The sequence below is a fragment of the Prionailurus bengalensis genome, chromosome E1 (assembly GCF_016509475.1).
Source record: "Prionailurus bengalensis isolate Pbe53 chromosome E1, Fcat_Pben_1.1_paternal_pri, whole genome shotgun sequence".
NCBI classification, from domain to species: Eukaryota; Metazoa; Chordata; class Mammalia; order Carnivora; family Felidae; genus Prionailurus; species Prionailurus bengalensis.
Genome location: NC_057347.1, coordinates 15,144,348 through 15,163,633, shown reverse-complemented (window position 1 = coordinate 15,163,633; position 19,286 = coordinate 15,144,348). Strand labels below are relative to the sequence as shown.

At 46.1% G+C, this 19,286-nt stretch overlaps 1 protein-coding gene across 1 annotated transcript in view; it reads right to left on the bottom strand.

The window, feature by feature from the left end:
- Positions 1-19,286, bottom strand: part of PITPNA (phosphatidylinositol transfer protein alpha) — a 40,626-nt gene that overhangs the window by 6,245 nt on the left and 15,095 nt on the right. Inside the window, exons 5-10 of the mRNA XM_043583495.1 lie at positions 17,635-17,642; positions 16,523-16,597; positions 14,066-14,149; positions 12,087-12,164; positions 11,826-11,936; positions 10,927-11,049 (exon numbers count right to left, since the gene is read on the bottom strand). Coding sequence (XP_043439430.1) covers positions 10,927-11,049; positions 11,826-11,936; positions 12,087-12,164; positions 14,066-14,149; positions 16,523-16,597; positions 17,635-17,642 — 479 coding nt within the window. The remainder of the gene's footprint in view (positions 1-10,926; positions 11,050-11,825; positions 11,937-12,086; positions 12,165-14,065; positions 14,150-16,522; positions 16,598-17,634; positions 17,643-19,286) is intronic.

Here is a 19,286-nt window from a genome sequence, read left to right as displayed (position 1 = left end):
AGTAAGTGGACAGAAAGACAGCTACAATGCAATGAAAGGACACCAAATCTGTGACATTTTGGCCTAAAATATATAAACTGGATCTAATCCTGCAGAATCATTGCATAAACCCAAACTGAAAGACATTTTACATGATGATTTGCCTATGCCTATAACCTTCAAAAATGTCAAGGTCATGGAAGTCCAGGAAAACTGAGGAATTGCATCAGAGTGAAAGAGACTAGAAGGGTACAGTGTGTGACACTGGGCTGTATCCGCTCGAAAGGACAGAAGTCTCTGGGGAGCCTGGGTGGCTCAGTCAGTTAAGCATCCGACTCTTCATTTTGGCTCAGGTCATGATCTCACAGTGTGTGAGATTGAGCACTGTGTTGGGATTCTCTCCCTCTCTCTCTGCCCCTCCACTGCTCTCTCTCTCTCTCTCAAGATAAATAAATAGGGGTGCCTGGGTGGCTCAGTCAGTTAAATGCCCAACTTTTCATCTCAGCTGGGATCATGATCTTGCAGTTCCTGGGGCTGAGCCCTCTGTCGATGCAGAGCTGCTTGCGATTCTCTCTCTCCCCCTCTCTCTGCCCCTCCCCGGCGCTTTCTCTCTCTCTCTCAAAGAAAGAAATAAACTTTAAAAAAAAAAGAAACTTAAAAGGAATGAGGTCTCTGTGTAAGGGGGCATACAAGAGTTCTTTGTGTTTTTCTTGTCATTTTCTCTAAGTTTGAAACTCTTTCAAACTAATTTTTATTTATTTCTTTTAATTTTAGAGAGAGAGAGCACATGCATGCAGGGAAGAGGGGCAGGGGGAGAGAATCTTTTAAAAAAAATTTTTTTTAACGTTTTTATTTATTTTTGAGACAGAGAGAGACAGAGCATGAACAGGGGAGGGTCAGAGAGAGGGAGACACAGAATCTGAAACAGGCTCCAGGCTCTGAGCTGTCAGCGCAGAGCCCGACACGGGGCTCGAACTCATGGACCGCGAGATCGTGACCTGAGCCGAAGTCGGCCGCTTAACCGACTGAGCCACCCAGGCGCCCCAAGAGAATCTTAAGCAGACTCCACGCTCAGTGTGGAGCCAGACACAGGGCTCTATCCCATGACCCTGGGATCATGACCTGAGCCAAAATCAAGAGTTGGCCACTCAACCAACTGAGCCACCCAGGTGCCCGTCAAAATAAATTAAAAAATAAATAAATAAAATATAGCTGATGTACAATATTATGTTAGTTTCTGTGTACAACACAGTGATTCGACAATTAGATACATTAGGAAATGTTCACCATGTGAGTGTAGTCGCCATTGGTCACATACAAAATTATTCCACTACTATTGACTGTATTACCTGTGCTGTATTTTTCATCCTGTGACTTTTTTTTTTTAAGTTCGTTTAAGTGTGAGCAGGGGAGGGGCAGAGAGAGAGAGAGAGAGAGAGAGAGAGAGAGAATCCCAAGCAGGCTCTGCATTGTCAGCACAGAGCCCAACGTGAAGCTCAAACTCACAAATTATGAGATCATGACCCGAGCTGAAATCAAGAGTCAGATGCTTAACTGACTGAGCCACCCAGGGTCCCCGTGACCTACTTATTTTATAACTGTTTCACCCACCTCCCAATCCACCCTCCCCTCTGGGAACTACTAGTTTGTTCTCTATATTTGAGGCTCTGTTTCTCTTGTTTGTTCATTTGTTTTGTTTTTTAGATTCCACCTATCAGTGAGATTATATGGTATTTGTCTTTTTCTGTCTGACTTATTTCACTTAGTGTAATACCCTTTAGGGTCCATCCATGTTGTCACAATGCAAGATTTCATTCCCTTTTATGGCTGAGTCGTATGCCATCCATTTTATTTACACACACACACACACACACACACACACACACACACACACACACACCACATCTTCTTTATCCATTTATCTATTGATGGACACTTAGGTTGTTTCCATATCTCAGCTCAAAATAAATTTTTTTAAAAACACAAAAAAGAATTCATTAACTGTTTGCTCACTAATGACCATTCACATAAATTTTCGATTTGAGAGAGGCTAAGATTTAGTACCAGAGAAGCAAAGCTCCTTGGGCCCCAACTAGATCCATGTATACCCTCAGAGTTTATTGCCTTGCTTTAATTTACTAAAGCCAGGTCCTGTTTCCTACGGCTTAAGATGCAACTTCCTATCAGAGACCATGATAGCTTCCCCTACTCTCAGAGACAAGGTCGCCTCAGAGGGTGCCACTGAAATAAAAATGCATTATTTCATTCTTCTAACGAAATGCTCTAAGAATGCTTATTTCCTGTTTCTTGGGGCCTGTATAACACTGAGAGGTTTTATCTGATGTTTGTTCTTCCGATCAAGCTACAGAAGGCTGGCTATGTAGACGCATATAGTCCAGGAATATGAAAATAGAAACTCCAATCCTGGTTTGTTTGTTTTGTTTGAGAAAAAGAGAGATCGTGTGTGCACGCACACGTGCGCAAGCAAGGGAGAGGGGCGGAAGGAGAGAGAGAATCTTAAGCAGGCTCCACGCTGAGTGCAGAGCCTGATACAGGGCTCAGTCCCAAGACCCTGGGGTCGATCATGACCTGAACAGAAATCAGCAGTTGGATGCTCATCTGACTGAGCCATGTCAGTTGGCATCCCCTGGTTTGTTTGTTTTTTAATTTTTATTTTAATGTTTATTTTTGACAGAGAGAGAGAGACAGAGCATGAGCGGGGGAGGGACAGAGAGAGAGGGAGACAGAATCTGAAGCAGGCTCCAGGCTCCGAGCTGTCAGCACAGATCCCGACGTGGGGCTCAAACTCACAGAGTGCAAGATCATGACCTGAGCTGACCCCTCCCGTTTGTTTTTTTTAATATTTTTATTTATTTTTGAGAAAGAGAGAGAGACAGAGCATGAGCAGGGGAGGGGCAGAGAGAGAAGAAGACACAGAATCTGAAGCAGGATCCAGGCTCTGAGCTGCCAGCACAGAGCCTGACGCGGGGCTCGAACTCACAGACCCTGAGATCATGACCTGAGCTGAAGTCGGATGCCCAAACTACTGAGCCACCCAGGCGCCCCCCTTGGTTTGTTTTTAACAGTGATTTTCTCTAGGGAATAAGGCCAGGGATTGGAAGAAAGGAACTTTTATTCATCTATTTATTTTATTTATTTATTTGGACTTCAATTTTGTATTTTTCCATATTTATATATTTTTAAGATTTTATTTTTGGGGCCCCTGGGTGGCTCAGTCGGTTAAGCCTCTGACTTCAGCTCATGACCTCACAGTTCGTGGGTTCAAGCCCCGCGTTGGGCTCTGTGCTGACAGCTCAGAGCCTGGAGCCTGCTTCAGATTCTGTGTCTCCCTCTCTCTCTGCCCTTCTCCCACTCATGTTCTGTCTCTCTGTCTCTCAAAAATAAACAAACATTAAAAAAAAAAAGATTTTGGGGGCGCCTGGGTGGCGCAGTCGGTTAAGCGTCCGACTTCAGCCAGGTCACGATCTCGCAGTCCGTGAGTTCGAGCTCCGCGTCAGGCTCTCTGGGCTGATGGCTCAGAGCCTGGAGCCTGTTTCCGATTCTGTGTCTCCCTCTCTCTCTGCCCCTCCCCCGTTCATGCTCTGTCTCTCTCTGTCCCAAAAATAAATAAACGTTGAAAAAAAAAAAAAAGATTTTATTTTTAATCTCTACACCTAACATGGGGCTCAAACTTACAACCATGAAATCAAGAGTCACATGCTCTACCAAATAAGCCAGGCAGGTGTCCCTATTTTGTATATCTTTTGAAAATTTTTACTATTAAGTATGAAATACTCCTTTGATTAAGAAAAAAAAAAAAACTAGTGAAAGTATCAATGTCAATATCCTGGTTGTGATACTGTAGTTTTGCAACACATTGCCGTTGGGAGAAATGGATCCCTTTGCATTCTTTTTTTTAAGTTTATTTATTTTAGAGAGAGGGAGAGAGAGCATGCATGAACGTGGCAGAGAGAGAAGGAGACAGAATCCCAAGTAGGCTCCGCTCTGTCAGCATAGAGCCGGAGGTGGGAATTGAACTCATAAACTGTGAGGTCACAATGTGAGCCAAAATTGAGTTGTACGCTTAACTGACTAAGCCACCCAGGCACCCCACTCTGTATTATTTCTTATAACTGCATGTGAATCTTTTTTTTAATTTTTTTAAATGTTTATTTATTTTTGAGAGACAGAGTGTGAGCAGGGGAGGGGCAGAGAGAGAGAGAAAGACACAGAATCTGAAGAGGCTCCAGGCTCCAAGCTGTCAGCACAGAGCCCGATGCAGGGCTCGAACTCACAAGCTGTGAGATCATGACCTGAGCCGAAGCTGGACGCTTAACCGACTGAGCCATCCAGGCGCCCCTACATGTGAATCTTATAATCATTTCAAAATAAAAAGTTCAATAAGAAATAAAGCTAGCAAAAAAAAAAAAAAAATCAGTTTAAGACCCTGAAAAGCAACCAGAGACCAAGCATTCCTGAAGAAACACAAACATGAGGTACATGCAAACTGTTTCTAGAACCTCTTTAGAAAGCCCTTTGCAGGGGTTCCTGGCTGACTCAATCAGAGGGGCGCGTGACTCTTGATCTCCAGGTCATGAGCTCAAGCTCCATGGTGGGTGCAGAGATTACTTAAATAAATAAAACTGAAAAGAAAATTAAATTAAAAAAAAAGAAAGCCCTTCAGAAAAGAAATTTGGTAATAAATAACAAGAGTCTTAAATTGTCTAATTCCATTGGTAGGAATTTATTCTAAGGAAATAATCATAATCCAAATCCAAATAATAATCCAAAACACTGCATGCACAGAAATTTTCATCCCAGCATTACTGACAACAGTGAGAACCTGAGAACATGAAGGAAAACCCAATGCAGGGCAATGACCGATCACAGAGCAATGTGTATGCTGCCGTCAGAACCCTGTGTGTGAAGAAACTCTTGGTGGAAAATGTTAACATTTGTTATAATGTTACATATTTGTTATAATGTTCAGAGAAAAAAGTAGGCTATCCATTTGGCATATGTCCTATGATCATAACTAAGTAAAAGTGTGTAGAAAGGGGCACCTGGGTGGTTCAGTCGGTTAAGCATCCAACTTTGGCCTAGGTCATGATCTCACGGTTCTCGTGAGTTCAAGCCCCGTATCGGGCTCTGTGCTGACAGCTCAGAGCCTGGGGCCTGCTTCAGATTCTGTGTCTCCCTCTCTCTCTGCCCCTCCTCTGTTCATGCTCTGTGTCTCTCTCTCAAAAATAAACATTAAAATTTTTTTAAAAAAAGTGTGTAGAAAGACTTCACATGTTTTGGAGGTTATCTTTAAGTAGAGTACAAGTGATTTTTTTTTCTTTCTACTTTTCACTATTTTCCAAAAAAATGTTTAATGTTTACATATTACCCTAATATTGAAAAATGAGACTGTATTTGAAAAGAAAAGAAAGAGGCGCCTGCCGGGGTAGCTCAGTTGGTTAAGCGTCCGACCTTGGCTCAGGTCACATGATCCCACAGTTTGTGAGTTCGAGCCCCGCATCAGGGTCTGTGCTGACAGCCTGGAGCCTGGAGCCTGCTTGGGATTCTGTGTCTCCCTCTCTCTCTGCCCCACCCCTGCTCGCACTCTGCCTCTTGCTCTCTCTCAAAAATAAACAGACATTAATAAGTGAATGACTGATGAACAAATAAATAAATGAAAAGAACGTAAATAAATCTACTTCCATATTTCAAGATGTTCCAAAGTTCCAGGCGGTCTGCCCTGGGGTCACTCACTGTTGGGCAGGTGAGAGGGAATTAAGAGTCCACGGGCCAACATGGTTCTCCACCTGCAGGGATCCCGCAGCCTCTAGAGCCCGAGCTAGCGCTGCCCTCTGCCAATGCTACTGGAATCTCACGCCCCACTGTCCCGCGGCCCAGCAGGTAAGCTAGGCTCTGAACGGTTTCTGTTGATCAGCTTAACCCTCTAAACTTCTGTCTACCATAATCACAAACTGGAAACTTTGGGGTATAGTAGGCATTTCACTGCACAGGGACACTTATATAGTCTCAGGGGAACCAGTTCAGAGTTTAAGACTTAAAAATCTAAAAATTATGGTGAACCAGCAATCATCTGCCAGAAAGCCAAAGGATGGAGCAAGGGACCTTTGCATCAAGAGTCAGGAGACGAGAAAGAGAAAGGCACATTCACAGGTAAGCACAGAGACAGGGGGAGTGACTGCAAGGAGGTTCAGAGACAGCCCCCAAAGTGGACCTGCGGAGCAAGAGGGTCATGCGGCCTCTTGGCTCCATCACGAAGGGATGGGCTACGGAGGTACCAGAGGAATCACGGAGCCCACGGGGACTTAGAAGGAACCCCCACAAAGGAAGGCTGGGAAAGAAAATGCTACAGAATCTTACTCATGCACTCTGACACAACAGTATCTTTGCGGTTTTTCAGCAAATGTTCTAGAGTCCAGCACCTCAGGAAACAAGTTTTCTTAAAAGTTTTAAAATGAGTTCCCTTCTCCCAGGCGCATTATCTACAGAGTTATTGGCCAAAGGCCCAGGCGGCACTTGTATACTGAACTAGGAGGTATCCTCAACTTCTTTGAGCCTCAGTTGTTCTACCTATAAGATGAAAATACTATGGCACAGGATGACATGAGGATTTGATAATGCAATTCACGGAAAATGCTGACCACACACGCCAGGCGTACAGTAAGACCTCAATAAAATATTAGCTATTAGTAATGAAAATATTTTTTATTACCACCACATTCAAGAGATAGTGAGTTCCCCATTATAGGAAGCAATCAAGCACAGGCTGGTGGGGAAGCTGCAGAGAGGACTCAAGCGTTGGACATGCAATTGGACTAAGTGAGCTTTAAGGAGCTTTCTTTCAGTTTCAAGATTATGAGTCTCTTTTTTTAAAAAAAAACTTTCTTTCTTAGTGTTTTTATTTATTTTTGAGACAGAGAGAGACAGAGCATGAGCAGGGAAGGGGCAGAGAGAGAGGGAGACCCAGAATCGGAAGCAGTCTCCAGGCTCTGAGCGATCAGCACAGAGCCCGATGTGGGGCTCGAACTCACAGACTGTGAGGTCATGACCTGAGCCGAAGTCGGACGCTCAACCGACTGAGCCACCCAGGCACCCCTCAAGACTATGAGTCTCTTAAGAGAGCAAGAGCAAGGGAGAGGGAGAAAAAGAGAGGGAAGAAGGGAGGGAAAGAGGAAAGGAGGGAGGAAGACAGACAGACACTGCTCTCCTACAGGCACACATATCCTGACATGTTTCTTTTTAGGGCAAAGGACTGATCTCTTGATCCCTTGTTTCTCAAACCCTTGAACCTCACCCAAGAATGGTAAGTCCACCCTCCCAATGGGACCAGAGTTACAGTAGTGGTGACTGTGGCCTTATAGTGACCCCTCATAATTCACCGAGAAAATCCACCCACGTTAGACTGCTATGCATTATTCAGAGAGCAAGGGTCATAATTCCTCTTGCAAATTTACAGTTAACCATGGCAGGTTGTAAACATGCATCTATCGCTATTCCTTCCCCAAACCCCACTACGATGACAGTAAAAGAATAAGCAAAAGATATAAAACCATGAAGACAACAAAAACACAGGCGCCAACAGCAGACAAGAGATGGCAACGCCATTCTGGAAGATGAAACACGGATGGACGAGTAGTGACTGATTCGCAGAGCAGCGGGACTGGCACTAAGTACCTGTGAGGAGGGGAGCTGAGGAGGAACAGACCCACTTACGCTGCAAGTTCTCCAGAGGCTCAGGAACCGGAAGCACCAGGTACCTTAGAGGGTGGGTGTGCAGCCAGGGTTGAAAATGGGTGACTTGTTTGAAAGTGAGAATAAAAAAAACCCAGTTTGGCCCTGGTATTCCCTCCCTGAGTTCTCACATCCAAGCAATCACCCCCCTTCCTGTCACATCATAGCAGCAGTGAAGGGCTCAGCAAGTGCGGGCGGTGGGGGGACCCTTAACCAGGGGGTTAAGTTCAAGCAATCCCATGGCATGCTCACTCTTAGACGTGAATGAATGGCCAAGGACCGCTAGTCATTTAAGGAAAGCCACTAAGGCGAATCACGGAGTCCAACAGGAGAAGGGTGCTCAGGGGAAACAAAGAACACACGAGGGGCAGAGAAACCTCAAAAACCAAACACAAAAACAAAACGCCAAAGCCTCAGAAAAGGAAGATAACGCACAGAGAAAAACAGAAAAAGTACTGAAGAAAAAGAACACGGTGCAAGAAATGCTTGAAAATGTTTTTAAAATCAACAGATGAGAGAGAAGCAAACGTTGGAAAAGATCTTCAGAAGGCAGATAAAAAAGGAGAGAAAACATAAGAAAATGAGGTCACTTCATTAAGTCTGATTTCTGACTCCTAATAAAAATCCCAGAAAAAAGAATAAAGGAAACAGAGGGGAAAAAATTATGAAATAGATACACAAACACATTTTCCAGAACTGAGGAGATCTTGAGATCAGAGTGTCTGTTGAGGGGGGAGCAAAATCAGTGAGGATGAACCGACGTTACCTACGTTATCACACGGCACACGCCACACGACCAGACAGGACCACCCACGTAAAGATTCAAAAACAAAACTTAATGACACGGATACATAAAACTAAGCTAACTAAAGGAAGGGAGGCAATTACTAACTTCTTATCTTTTTTCCCCCAGGTGTTTATTTAAATTCCAGTTCGTTAACATACTAGTTTCAAACTGTATTATTAAAAAACAAAAAATTTTCCAAGAAAGGAACGGAAATCAGCAGAAGACTAAAGTGCTCAGATGGGGAAATGAACAAAAAAGTTGTAATAACACAAACAGAATAATGAATTAACCCAAAATTCTGATAATGGAGGAGGGAGAAGAGAGTGAGTGATGGGTGGAGTACAGGAACTAAATCATAGGAAAAGTCGACCATTAATATCTAAAGTTGAGAAATTGAGAATTAAGCGCCTAAGCATATTATTTGGAAATACTGGAGGTCATTAACAAAAGAAAGACCCCGAAGAACTGCAAGGGGGTGCTTCTTGGGGGCAGGACTCCAGGGGCAGGGCAGAGGAGGACAGCTTCTTCCTCATAAGCCGGGGACGCCATCTGAGTTTGAAAACTATAAAAATGCTTTTGGAGGTGATGTTTTTGTTCACGCAAAAACTGTGGTGATGGTTTCACAGATGTATACTTATCTGAAACTCATCAACATATATATATTAAATATGTGCAGCTTTCTGTGTGTCAATCATACCCCAATAAGTTTTTTTTTAATAAATATAACTGTAAAAATAAAACTTTGATAAAACTATTTTTAGAAGGAGGGAAAAAAAGAGAAAAAAGTATGCCAGAGGTACAGTTGCTGATGAGGTCAAAAGATGTCCCACAACGACACAGACTTGGTTTTCCCTTTTTCTTCTACTACAAACTATTTAAAATTCCAGTTCTAAAACGGGTTTCCTGAATTTGCAGTTAGCCTGGAGGATAGCGGTCTTCTAAGGTTTTGGCACAATTCTCCACAGAATGGAGAAACACACAGAGAGAGGTGGGGATTAAAAAAAAGAACTCCCCAATGGTGAGGACTCTCAAACTTTGAATCTCAGAGTCAGATCCAGGAGCTCCTCTGGAGAGTTCCTCCAGCTCCAAGAACTCAAATTCTGCCCAAAGAGTGAAAGGCTGTCCGCAAACGCCTCCATGAGCCCCGGTATACCTTGTCAGGCAGTGGGTGACGGAAGCTCCAGGCTGAACCCTGAAGTCACCACGCTCCTTTGTTTGGTAATTTTTTTCCCTTCTTTTGTCAGGACTAGGGTGACCAAAACACTCCGGCCTCTCTCTCATATAGTCCCGGAGGTTAAAAATCTACCACTTCCTTGAAGATCCTTAGCAGAAGAATCAGGAATTGTGTCAAAAATCCTGCCACTTCCCTGCCAAATGCAGCTGGATGAATAACCAGAACATCTGCCTTCAACAGGAAGTAGGGAAGGAAGAATGCCTGGGCCCAGTCTGCACCCAAGACCAGCTCAGTGGAGCGGGAGCACCACAGGCACCCAGGCCTGGGTCTCGCCGGAGGCACTACCGGGGAGCTGGGCAAAGCAATGTCTCCCCGACATCTGGCTCCACGCCAACCCACCCAGGGCAAGGAGGGAGAAATGGACGGCAGTTATGAAACAGAGCTTCCTGCCTTATTTTTAGCCCCGAGAGGGCAGGACGGCCCCAAATGGCATCTAAGGGAGGAAAAACAGCCAAGTGATCCGGAGCTATGGCTCTCACCCTGCCCGTATGACGAGCTGGACTCTCGGAGCCTCGTCTGAGGGTGGCAACAACAGTGGCGTCTCCTCACCGGTATCATGAGGATCTCAGGAGATGGCGTATTTAAGAGCCCTTGGAATGGTGCCTCACACACAGTCAGTGCTTGAATGTTGTTTCCTGACCATCTCCTCAGAGCGAGCCTCGCAGAGAAGCATCCCCAAATGAGGCGGCACGAGTGGTAGGCCTCCGGCTCCTTGGATCCACGCCAAGCCCCCGCTTCCCCCAAAAGAGCCAAGGCTCCAAACTCTAAATATAGCTCAAGACCACCCTCTTCAGTAGTTAGCTGCGTGTGTGCGCTGCTGCCGTCCTCCGTGGGGCATGTGCGTGGTACTCACGGATCCGACCAGCCTGCCTTCTCCCAGGGGCCCCCTCGAGGTCGCAGCCCAGCACGGCTCCCCCCACCCCTCCAGTTCCAAAGAACCACGGCAGCAAGCGCTCACTTGGCATGCGGCACACGCTGCCATATTCGTCTCTCCGAGTACGCCAAGGCCTCAGCTCGCTGTCTCTCCTTCCATGCCACCTGGCACCAGACCTTACTCACGTGGACACTGACGCGTTCCTAGAGCCGCAGGCGGTGCCCTCGTGAACTGCCCCGCATGACGGTCTCCTTCGGGGATCGACCGGGTGGAGAGCCCAGTCTCTTCCAGGCACCCACTTACCTCATCCAGCTGTCTCTTCGTCTCTTCTTCCATCCTTCGGATGTCGTCCATGGTCAGGTCAACCCACTTATCGAGCCAACAGAACAGCTGCCTGTGGAAGTTTGTAAACAGACGCCTTTCTTGCTACAGAGAGGAGGGAACCTAGTTAGAAGTTAGAACCAGAAGGCAGAGGCCACTGCTGCAGCTCCCCTCCCACGACCTCCGTGTCAACAACCCCACTTTCCGGGGGTGGGCGGGGAAGAGTGGTGCCCGGCTGGCTTACATGGGTGAGCCCTTGGGTCCCAAAAGTCAGTGATTTTTGCCCTCACATGACAACAGGTAACATCTCAGGTAGGAGGGAGCCCCCCCACAGCCTAGGCCCTGTGTCCAAAATGCTGGCAAGACAGGCAGCGTATGTGCTCACAGTTCGGCCAAGGCCCCCCAAAAACTGTGCCAAGTTTCCCTTCTTGTCTCTGGAGCCTAAGGCCAGGTTAAAACCGGCCAGCAGCTATGAAATGTGGCCCAGGAGCGAGGCTCTAACACATCAGAGAAAAAGCTATAAAAACGCCTTAGGTCTGTCCAGTTCAGGAATTGAGGGTGCTGGAGAATTTAGCTCATGGGGCCTCTTGCCTTTCGGCTTCAAGCAAAGAGAAAGACTGAGTTTTATTTGAAGCTCAGTCATAGAAAACCCCTTCCTGTTTCCTTTTTGTTGCTTCAGTTTCCTTCCCTGTAACATGTGGTGCTCCTGGACAGACAGCATTCAACTGTAAGACAGTTAAGTGAAAGGGGAAGTGGGGTCTGGGAAATCAAACCGAAATATTCTGATGTCACCCACCTGAGGATAAAAGTCACTTATCTTGTTGGGCAACCCCCACCCCCCCACCCCCCGCCACGGGAAAGGCCTTACCCTGGTCACTTACCTTATGTATAAAGTTTTCCACTTTGTTCTGCAGGCCCCACCACTTAAACTTGACAGTGACCAGTTTGTATGCACACATGTATGGGCAGTCTTTCTGATTTACAAGTTCTTGCTGTATTAGAAACACACATATAGGCAGGCAGGTAACTAAGAGGGCAGACCTCTGGCTCTCCCTAGGCCCACCCTAGCCATTCCCCTCCTCAATGGCAGAGGTCTGCCCGTGCTGTGCCCTGCCCCCTGGTGGTGAGGATGTGAACTGCACCTTCCAATTGGGTCCCAAGGGTCCTCGGCCTGTTTTGATAGACTTAAATTTTGCTGGGTCTTCCTCCGCCTTGTAATCCTGAGAGAAGTGGTAGAATTGGAGTTGGGGTCGGAAGGGAGAGAAGGAGGGAAGGCGGGAGGGGGAGAGACACAGAGATTAGGTTTTTCCATCAGAATACACTTCATACCAGTTGAAGCTGCTGGTGTATAGAAAACATGGGAAAATTTTATAAACAAGATATAGAACCGTTTACATTTGCCTCTGAGGAGAGCTCTGTGTGATTTTCTCTGCCACAGTTTGTTTTCAGTTTTATGCGTATGAAAGTGTCAAGTCAAGTACTGTCTGAGCAGGCACATATTTCCAGCTTAAGACAGAGATATTCAACCTGGGATAAGCATCCGAATGGAAAGCTTTTTCAAAATACAGATTTTTGGGCTGCTGCACCTAAAAACCCAGCAAATAAGAATATTTGCAGGTAAGGGCAGATTTTCTTTTTTTTGTTTTAAGCCTCTGCAGGTGATTCTAAAACCTGGCCATAGAGGAGAACTGCTTGTCGAACCTGAAATCTCATCCAATCTCCTGCTGGTTCTGTTGTTTTTAACTGACTTATTTTAATAAAATCATTACTGGAAACGTTCATTGTATGGAACCTATCCTCTTGTATACCATTGTTAGTCCCACTTCACTTATTTATAATGCGGTCAATGCTGTGTGTGAATTAACCATAACAGAAGTTTAATCTGTGGCTATTCTTCTGCACTGACTAATATGGGCTTAAGAAAAGCAAACTCACTCTAAGAGCTACTTAACGAAGATACCGAAGAAAACAAATCACACGCATACACACGAGTCATAAAGTATTTCCCAAAATGAAAATTATGTGTGCTTTAAAAAAAAAAAAAAAGATCAACCTTTTGTGTCAACTATACTTAAATAAAAACAAATAAATTAATTATTCATATCTTCCCCACCTCTGCTTATCTCCATGCACACAAAACCCCCAGAGTTGACAAAATCCTCAGAGAGCCATAGTCTTTGTTAGCATTTCTGTTGGAGAAATATCTGGGTATGCTCAGTTTGAGAAAATCCATTAAGCTACACACTTAGGATATATAACCTTTGCTGTATGCTATACTTCAATAAAAAGCTTTTGAAAAAGCCACTAACTTTTGAGGGTGGAAGTGAGGCTATTACGCAAGGAAGCATAGGATGGTTTTCCTGTCTTTTTGGAGACATACAGATCAAAATATCGAAGCACAGAGAGCGACTCCAAGAAAGAGGTGTCATACCCCTGGGATATGGAGAGCAAACACTTACTTCCCACCAATAGGCAGAGAGCCAAATTCCTCTGCCCTGATCCCAATATCCCCCGTCAAATAGGAAGAGTAGTGAATGAGGAAGAAACTAAACTTTCCTTCCCTAAACAAATACTTCCTGGGAGCACAGCACTGAGCAGGACACACCTGGTCCTGGCTCTCTCCAAGTTCATGGTCTAGTAGTGACTGTCCTTTTCTGGGCATGTGCTGCCATGTGTGTTACTCTGACAAGCCACCACCAACTTCTTGGGGGGAGGGCATCTGTCTTTTCATTTTTCTGCTGGAATCCATAGAACACAGTCTTCCAAACACAACAGGCAGGCAATAAATGTTTTTTTAATTACTGGGTTGGAAACATTAATTTGAAAACCAGTTTCAGGCTTAGTGTCATTTCAGCTGAGCAAATTATCCTCAGCACCTACACTGTCCGGTGATAATTCCCAGAGGCTAAACAGGACACATACATCCGGGCCACTATCTTCCTGGTGGAATCCCCAAGTCAAGATAGGAGAATTCTTAACACTACTTTACAAAAATAAAATAAACAGTAGCTGAGACAGAACTTCCCTTTGAGCCAAGTTGGGTACGGTTCCCTGGTTTCTCTGACACTTGGAAGTCATTTCTGCACCTCAAAGGCCGCCCACGTCGCTAACCAGTTCCTACCTTGCTAAGTACTTGGCTTCGATCTGCAATGTCTATATATATGGCTTCCACGTGTTTCCAGGCCTCAGGCTCCAGTTTGTGCACCTGTAGGAACAAGGACCACTGTGTAGGTTTTGTCAACTACAAAGCACCCTTTATCCAGAATGAACACCTAGGGGGTGCCTGGGTGGCTCAGTTGGTTAAGCATCCGTCCGGCTTCGGCTCAGGCCATGATCTCCCAGTTCATGGGTTCGAGCCCCGCATCGGGCTCTGTGCTGACAGCTCAGAGCCTGGGGCTTGCTTCGGATTCTGTGTCTCCTTCTCTCTCTGTTCCTCCCCTGCTCATGCTCTGTCTCTCTCTCTCTCTCTCTCTCAAAAATAAATAAATATTACAACAGAATGAACACCTAGGAACAGCTATTCCTGTAGTCATCAATGTGCAATTCCTACCAGTAAGGAATTATAGACAAAATTATCCAAAGGAACAAGAGAAGGATTTTAAGTAGATATACAAGAGAGAAGTAACACTCTGATTTCAGCAGGCCAGAACACTCAGGGCTACTTACAGCACTAACATTATTTCTGTATGTTCCCCTTTATAAAGACTACAAACACTTGTGGACTTGTTCCCTGTTTAGCCATATACTGTTTGTTTTTTTTTTTAAATGCTTATGTATTTATTTTTGAGAGAGAGAGAGAGAATGAGAAGGGGAGGGGCAGAAAGAGAGGGAGAGGGAGAGAGAGAGAGGGAGGGAATCCCAAGCAGGCTCCACGCTACCAGCACAGAGCCTGATGTAGGGCTCAAACTCAAAACTTACAAATCAGAGATAATGACCTGAGCCAAAATCAAGAGTCGGACGCTTAACTGAGTCACCCAGGTGCCCCTATACTGCTTACTTTGAAGTTTTTAAAAAACTTTCTCTTGCTTATCTTCCAGTCCCCTCCTGAGTAACACCACCACCACCACCAGATTCTATGCACAAACATCCATGTAGAGAGATTTTTCTTTTATTTTTTTTTAAATTTTTTTTTTTTTTCAACGTTTTTTTTTTATTTATTTTTGGGACAGAGAGAGACAGAGCATGAATGGGGGAGGGGCAGAGAGAGAGGGAGACACAGAATCGGAAACAGGCTCCAGGCTCTGAGCCATCAGCCCAGAGCCCGACGCGGGGCTCGAACTCCCGGACCGCGAGATCGTGACCTGGCTGAAGTCGGACGCTTAACCGACTGCGCCACCCAGGCGCCCCGAGAGATTTTTCTTTTAACAAAAAATGGCAACACAAATACACAGTTTTGCATCATGCTTTTTTTTCACTGAACAGTCTACCTTGAAGACTGTTCTCTATTGTTTTTTTTTTTTTTTAAGTTTTTATGTGAACATGTTTTATTTTTTTAAAATATTTATTTTATTTTGAGAGAGAGAGAGAGAGAGAGCACGGACAAGCAGGGGGGAGGGAGGGAAGGAGAGAGAGAAGGAGGGAGAGAGACAGAGAGAGAGAGAAGAGAAGAGACAGAGAATTCCAAGCAGACTCCGCACTGTCAGCACAGAGCACGATGCGGGGCTTGAATTCACAAACTGTGAGATCATGACCTGAGCCAAAATCAAGAGTCAGATGCTTAACTGACTGAGCCACCCAGGTGCCACCCCACCTTTTTAAAAAATGTTTATTTACTTATTTTGTGAGAGAGGGAACAAGCAAGGGAGGGAGGGAGAGAGAGAGAGAGAGGAGAGAGAAAATTCTCTTTATCTTTTAAATATTTATTTGGAGAGAGAGGGAGAGGAACAACATATGAGCAGGGGAGGGGCAGAGAAAGAACTCCAAGCAGGCTCCAAGCTGTCAGCGAAGAGCCCGATGCAGGGCTCGATCTCACAAACTGCAAGATCACGACCTGAGCCCAAATCAAGAGTCAGCTGCTTAACCAAATGAGCCACCCAGGCGCCCCTATAATCTTCGTGGTTTAAAAATACAATTCCTCTGTGCCAAGCGTTGCATTTTTAGACCAATCTCAGCTCTACGAGAAGGCCCTATAAGGAGTCTTGGAGGGGCGCCTGGGTGGCTCAGTCAGTTAAGCGTCTGACTTCGGCTCAGGTCATGACCTCATGGTTTGTGAGTTTGAGCCCTGCATCAGGCTCTGGGCTGACAATTCGGAGCCTGGAGCCTGCTTTGGATTCTGTGTCTCCCTCTCTCTCTGCCCTTCCCCGACTTGTGCTCTCTCTTTCCCTCTCTCTGACTCAAAAAATAAAAGAAAAACATTTAAAAAATTAAAAAAAAAAAAAGAAAAAAGGAGTCTTGGAGATCATGTTTGGCAAATTAGAGCAATCCCATGCTGGTAGAAAGGGTCTAGGTACAGGCTGTTGCCTTCACGGCCAGGGAAAATGGGACCACGGGGAAGGCAGCGAAGGAGAAGCTCTGGGCAGAACCTCAAACGCCACTCTGCAGCCTGCAAGTCCTTGGGCTCTTGGGAAGTGCTACTTACATTCTCCTGGGTGCCAAGATCTGGTTTGTGCCAGGTTTCAATTTTAATCAGAAAGTCTTCTTTCATGTATTCATTCTGGAAGGGGGAAAACACCTTACAGTCACCAGCCTCAAAGGTGGAGAGTAACTGTCTCCCATTACTGCTCGCGGGCGGTTGAGAGACTCCAGCTTGTCTTACAGTAACAGCCAACTTGACGAGGCGCCCACAACATGCTAGGGGCGCGTTATCTTGTTCACTCCTTATCCCAGTCTGCAAGGGCTGTAGTACTATCACCCTCATTTTACAGACGAGGAAAGTGAAGTTCAAAGCGGGGAGGTGACTTGCCCAAGGCCACGGGGACACTGACAGAGCTGGGCCTTAAAACCACGTTGGTCTGACTTCAAAATCCACGTAATTAACAACTCGGTCATCCTGCTTTACGCACAGGGTGCTAACGGTTAACGAGAGAAGGAATATTCCTAACCAACCAAATGTTCACCGGGTTTTGCTGAGGCCTGAAGTTCTCTTCTCAGCAAATGAACCCTTGGTGCTTCCTCCCTTGATGCTGTTTAAAACATGGTGCTACTTGGAGGAGGCACGCATTAACCCCTAACTCCTCAGCGGGCATGAGGTGGGCAGAAGCCGCCTCCGCTGAGCAGCAGGGACGGACACCTGGATGTGGTGTCCAAGGGTGAAGAGAAGGGGTGATGACGGGGGGTTGGACGTGGAAAAGACACCCCGCTGCCTTCACAATTTTGCCAACAGGCAGTGCCGCCTGGGGTCCACAGGTGCGCACGTGGGAAAGCCACGATCAGTCAGCTGAACTGAGGTTTTGTAAACCCTGAGAAGGCATGACGTGGGGAGGGCGGGAGAGAGCCTCGGGTCATCCTGTACACGTGAGACCCGTGGTCCTCACTGCCGGACCTACAAAGCCACATGCCAGTGCAGCTTACGGCAAGAGGCCACTTTCCCAATTAACAAATTCCTCATTAGGAGCGAAAGGATTAAGCCTCAACAGCACCATGTCTCCTGACAGAGAGGAACACCCAGGAACTGCCAGTGTAGTGATATTTTAATTTCCTCTTTTCTTATAAATCATCTGCAATTCCACTCCCCCCCTCGGAAATTCTTACCGTAATAACTGCTCCAAGGCAAGGACATGGAAAGAAGAGAGAAAAAGATTAATGAGGATCAATAAATATCTGCCCCTCACCCCCAGGGACCACGGTAGTAAAAAGTTCTCCACTCCCTGGGGCTTATGCCATGGTCACCCTTCAAGCCCCGTGAGTGCATCTGGCGCTTCAAATGTACGAACCCTCAAGGTTCACTCATACAAAAATCCCAGAAGACCAAATCTGGAATGGATTCTTCCCCGCTGCGCAAGGAAGGGGGCCGGCTCTGAGGAGCTGAAGCCCCCTGAGACCCAGCACTCTGCCATCAGAGCGTCACCTCCCACCGCCTCCCGGGGCACAGAGGGCGCTTGCGGCCAGACACTGTCTGTCGGCCTTCTGTACGCTTCCTGTCACTGTAACCAAATCTCGCGCCCTCTATACTCCTGCTCATTGTAATGAGACCCCTTCGGAGAGCACGGATCAATTATTTACCAGAGAAAATGGCTGCAGCTCTAATGTCACTGGGGAACAAACTAGCTCTCCTCCTGACAACAGCCCAGGTCACTGTGTACCCTCTGAATTTAGGAGCTATCTCAGGTTCTGATGGATGTCACACGGCCATATTGGACAGCTTATGGGGCTAACAGTCAAACTCCGTAACTCCAAAACTGAAACTGAGGTTACCCCTGAGATTAAAATGAGGAAACGCTGAAACATAACAGAGAAGGCCCACCTTGTATAGAAACAATCCAAGAGCCCACTAGTAATTTCCCTGAGTCCGACGAAAGATACTTGCAAGAAAGCACCCGGTTAAGATTATTAACTACGTGGCCTGTCCTGTTATCAGCTTGAAGGAAATCAGTTCACAAAAAAGGAAATGATAGGTATGATATCCACTGAGCGGGAGGCCAAAGAGGCCTGTCTGGCAGAAATTCTCCCGTGTTATACCGGTGGCAGTAATTCCAGGGCACATCTAGTCAGCCCCGTCTCTACAGTGGAGACAGCGGTGTCAGCCGGGGCTGGTTTGACGACACAAGCCACTAAGGTTCTCCAACTAACCACCTGATCCTGAATCCATGTACTCCAAGCAATGTTCTAGTAGCCAGGCCTCCGTGGGGACAGAATATGCTCATCAATGGACACGAGAGTCCAATCACTTAAGCAAATGGACATTTCTACCGCGTGTTGGCGTACTGAGTAAGCGCTGGTTTGCCACGTAGCGGGGTCCCCAAGGAAAGAACACTCTAGTCAGCAAACAGGAATACCCGGTGTCATTAGTTAATTCTGTATTTCAATACAACTTAATATATCAGCACTTGGGGTTCTCATGCGTTAGTCTTTCCGAGACCCTGAGAAAAGGATCCACTCAGTTCTGACAAACTAGGTTTCTGAACCTACGAGGGTGATGACCCTCCCTGGCCTTTAATGTCAACTCAGGTGACCAAACAAGCTCCCCCTATCTTCTCTAGTCCTCCCTGTCCCTCCAAACACCTCTGCATTCAGAACAGACCCTTTTCTTCAAACCGCAACACTAGCTATACTGGAAGAGTCTCGGGAAGCCCTTTGCAGTTGGGAAATGCGGCTCTCCAAATAAGACTTATCAGGTACTTTAAAACCATGGCTTACCGAGACCGCGTTCAGGCCCGGGTTAAGGTTAGAGGGAGAGGCAAGAG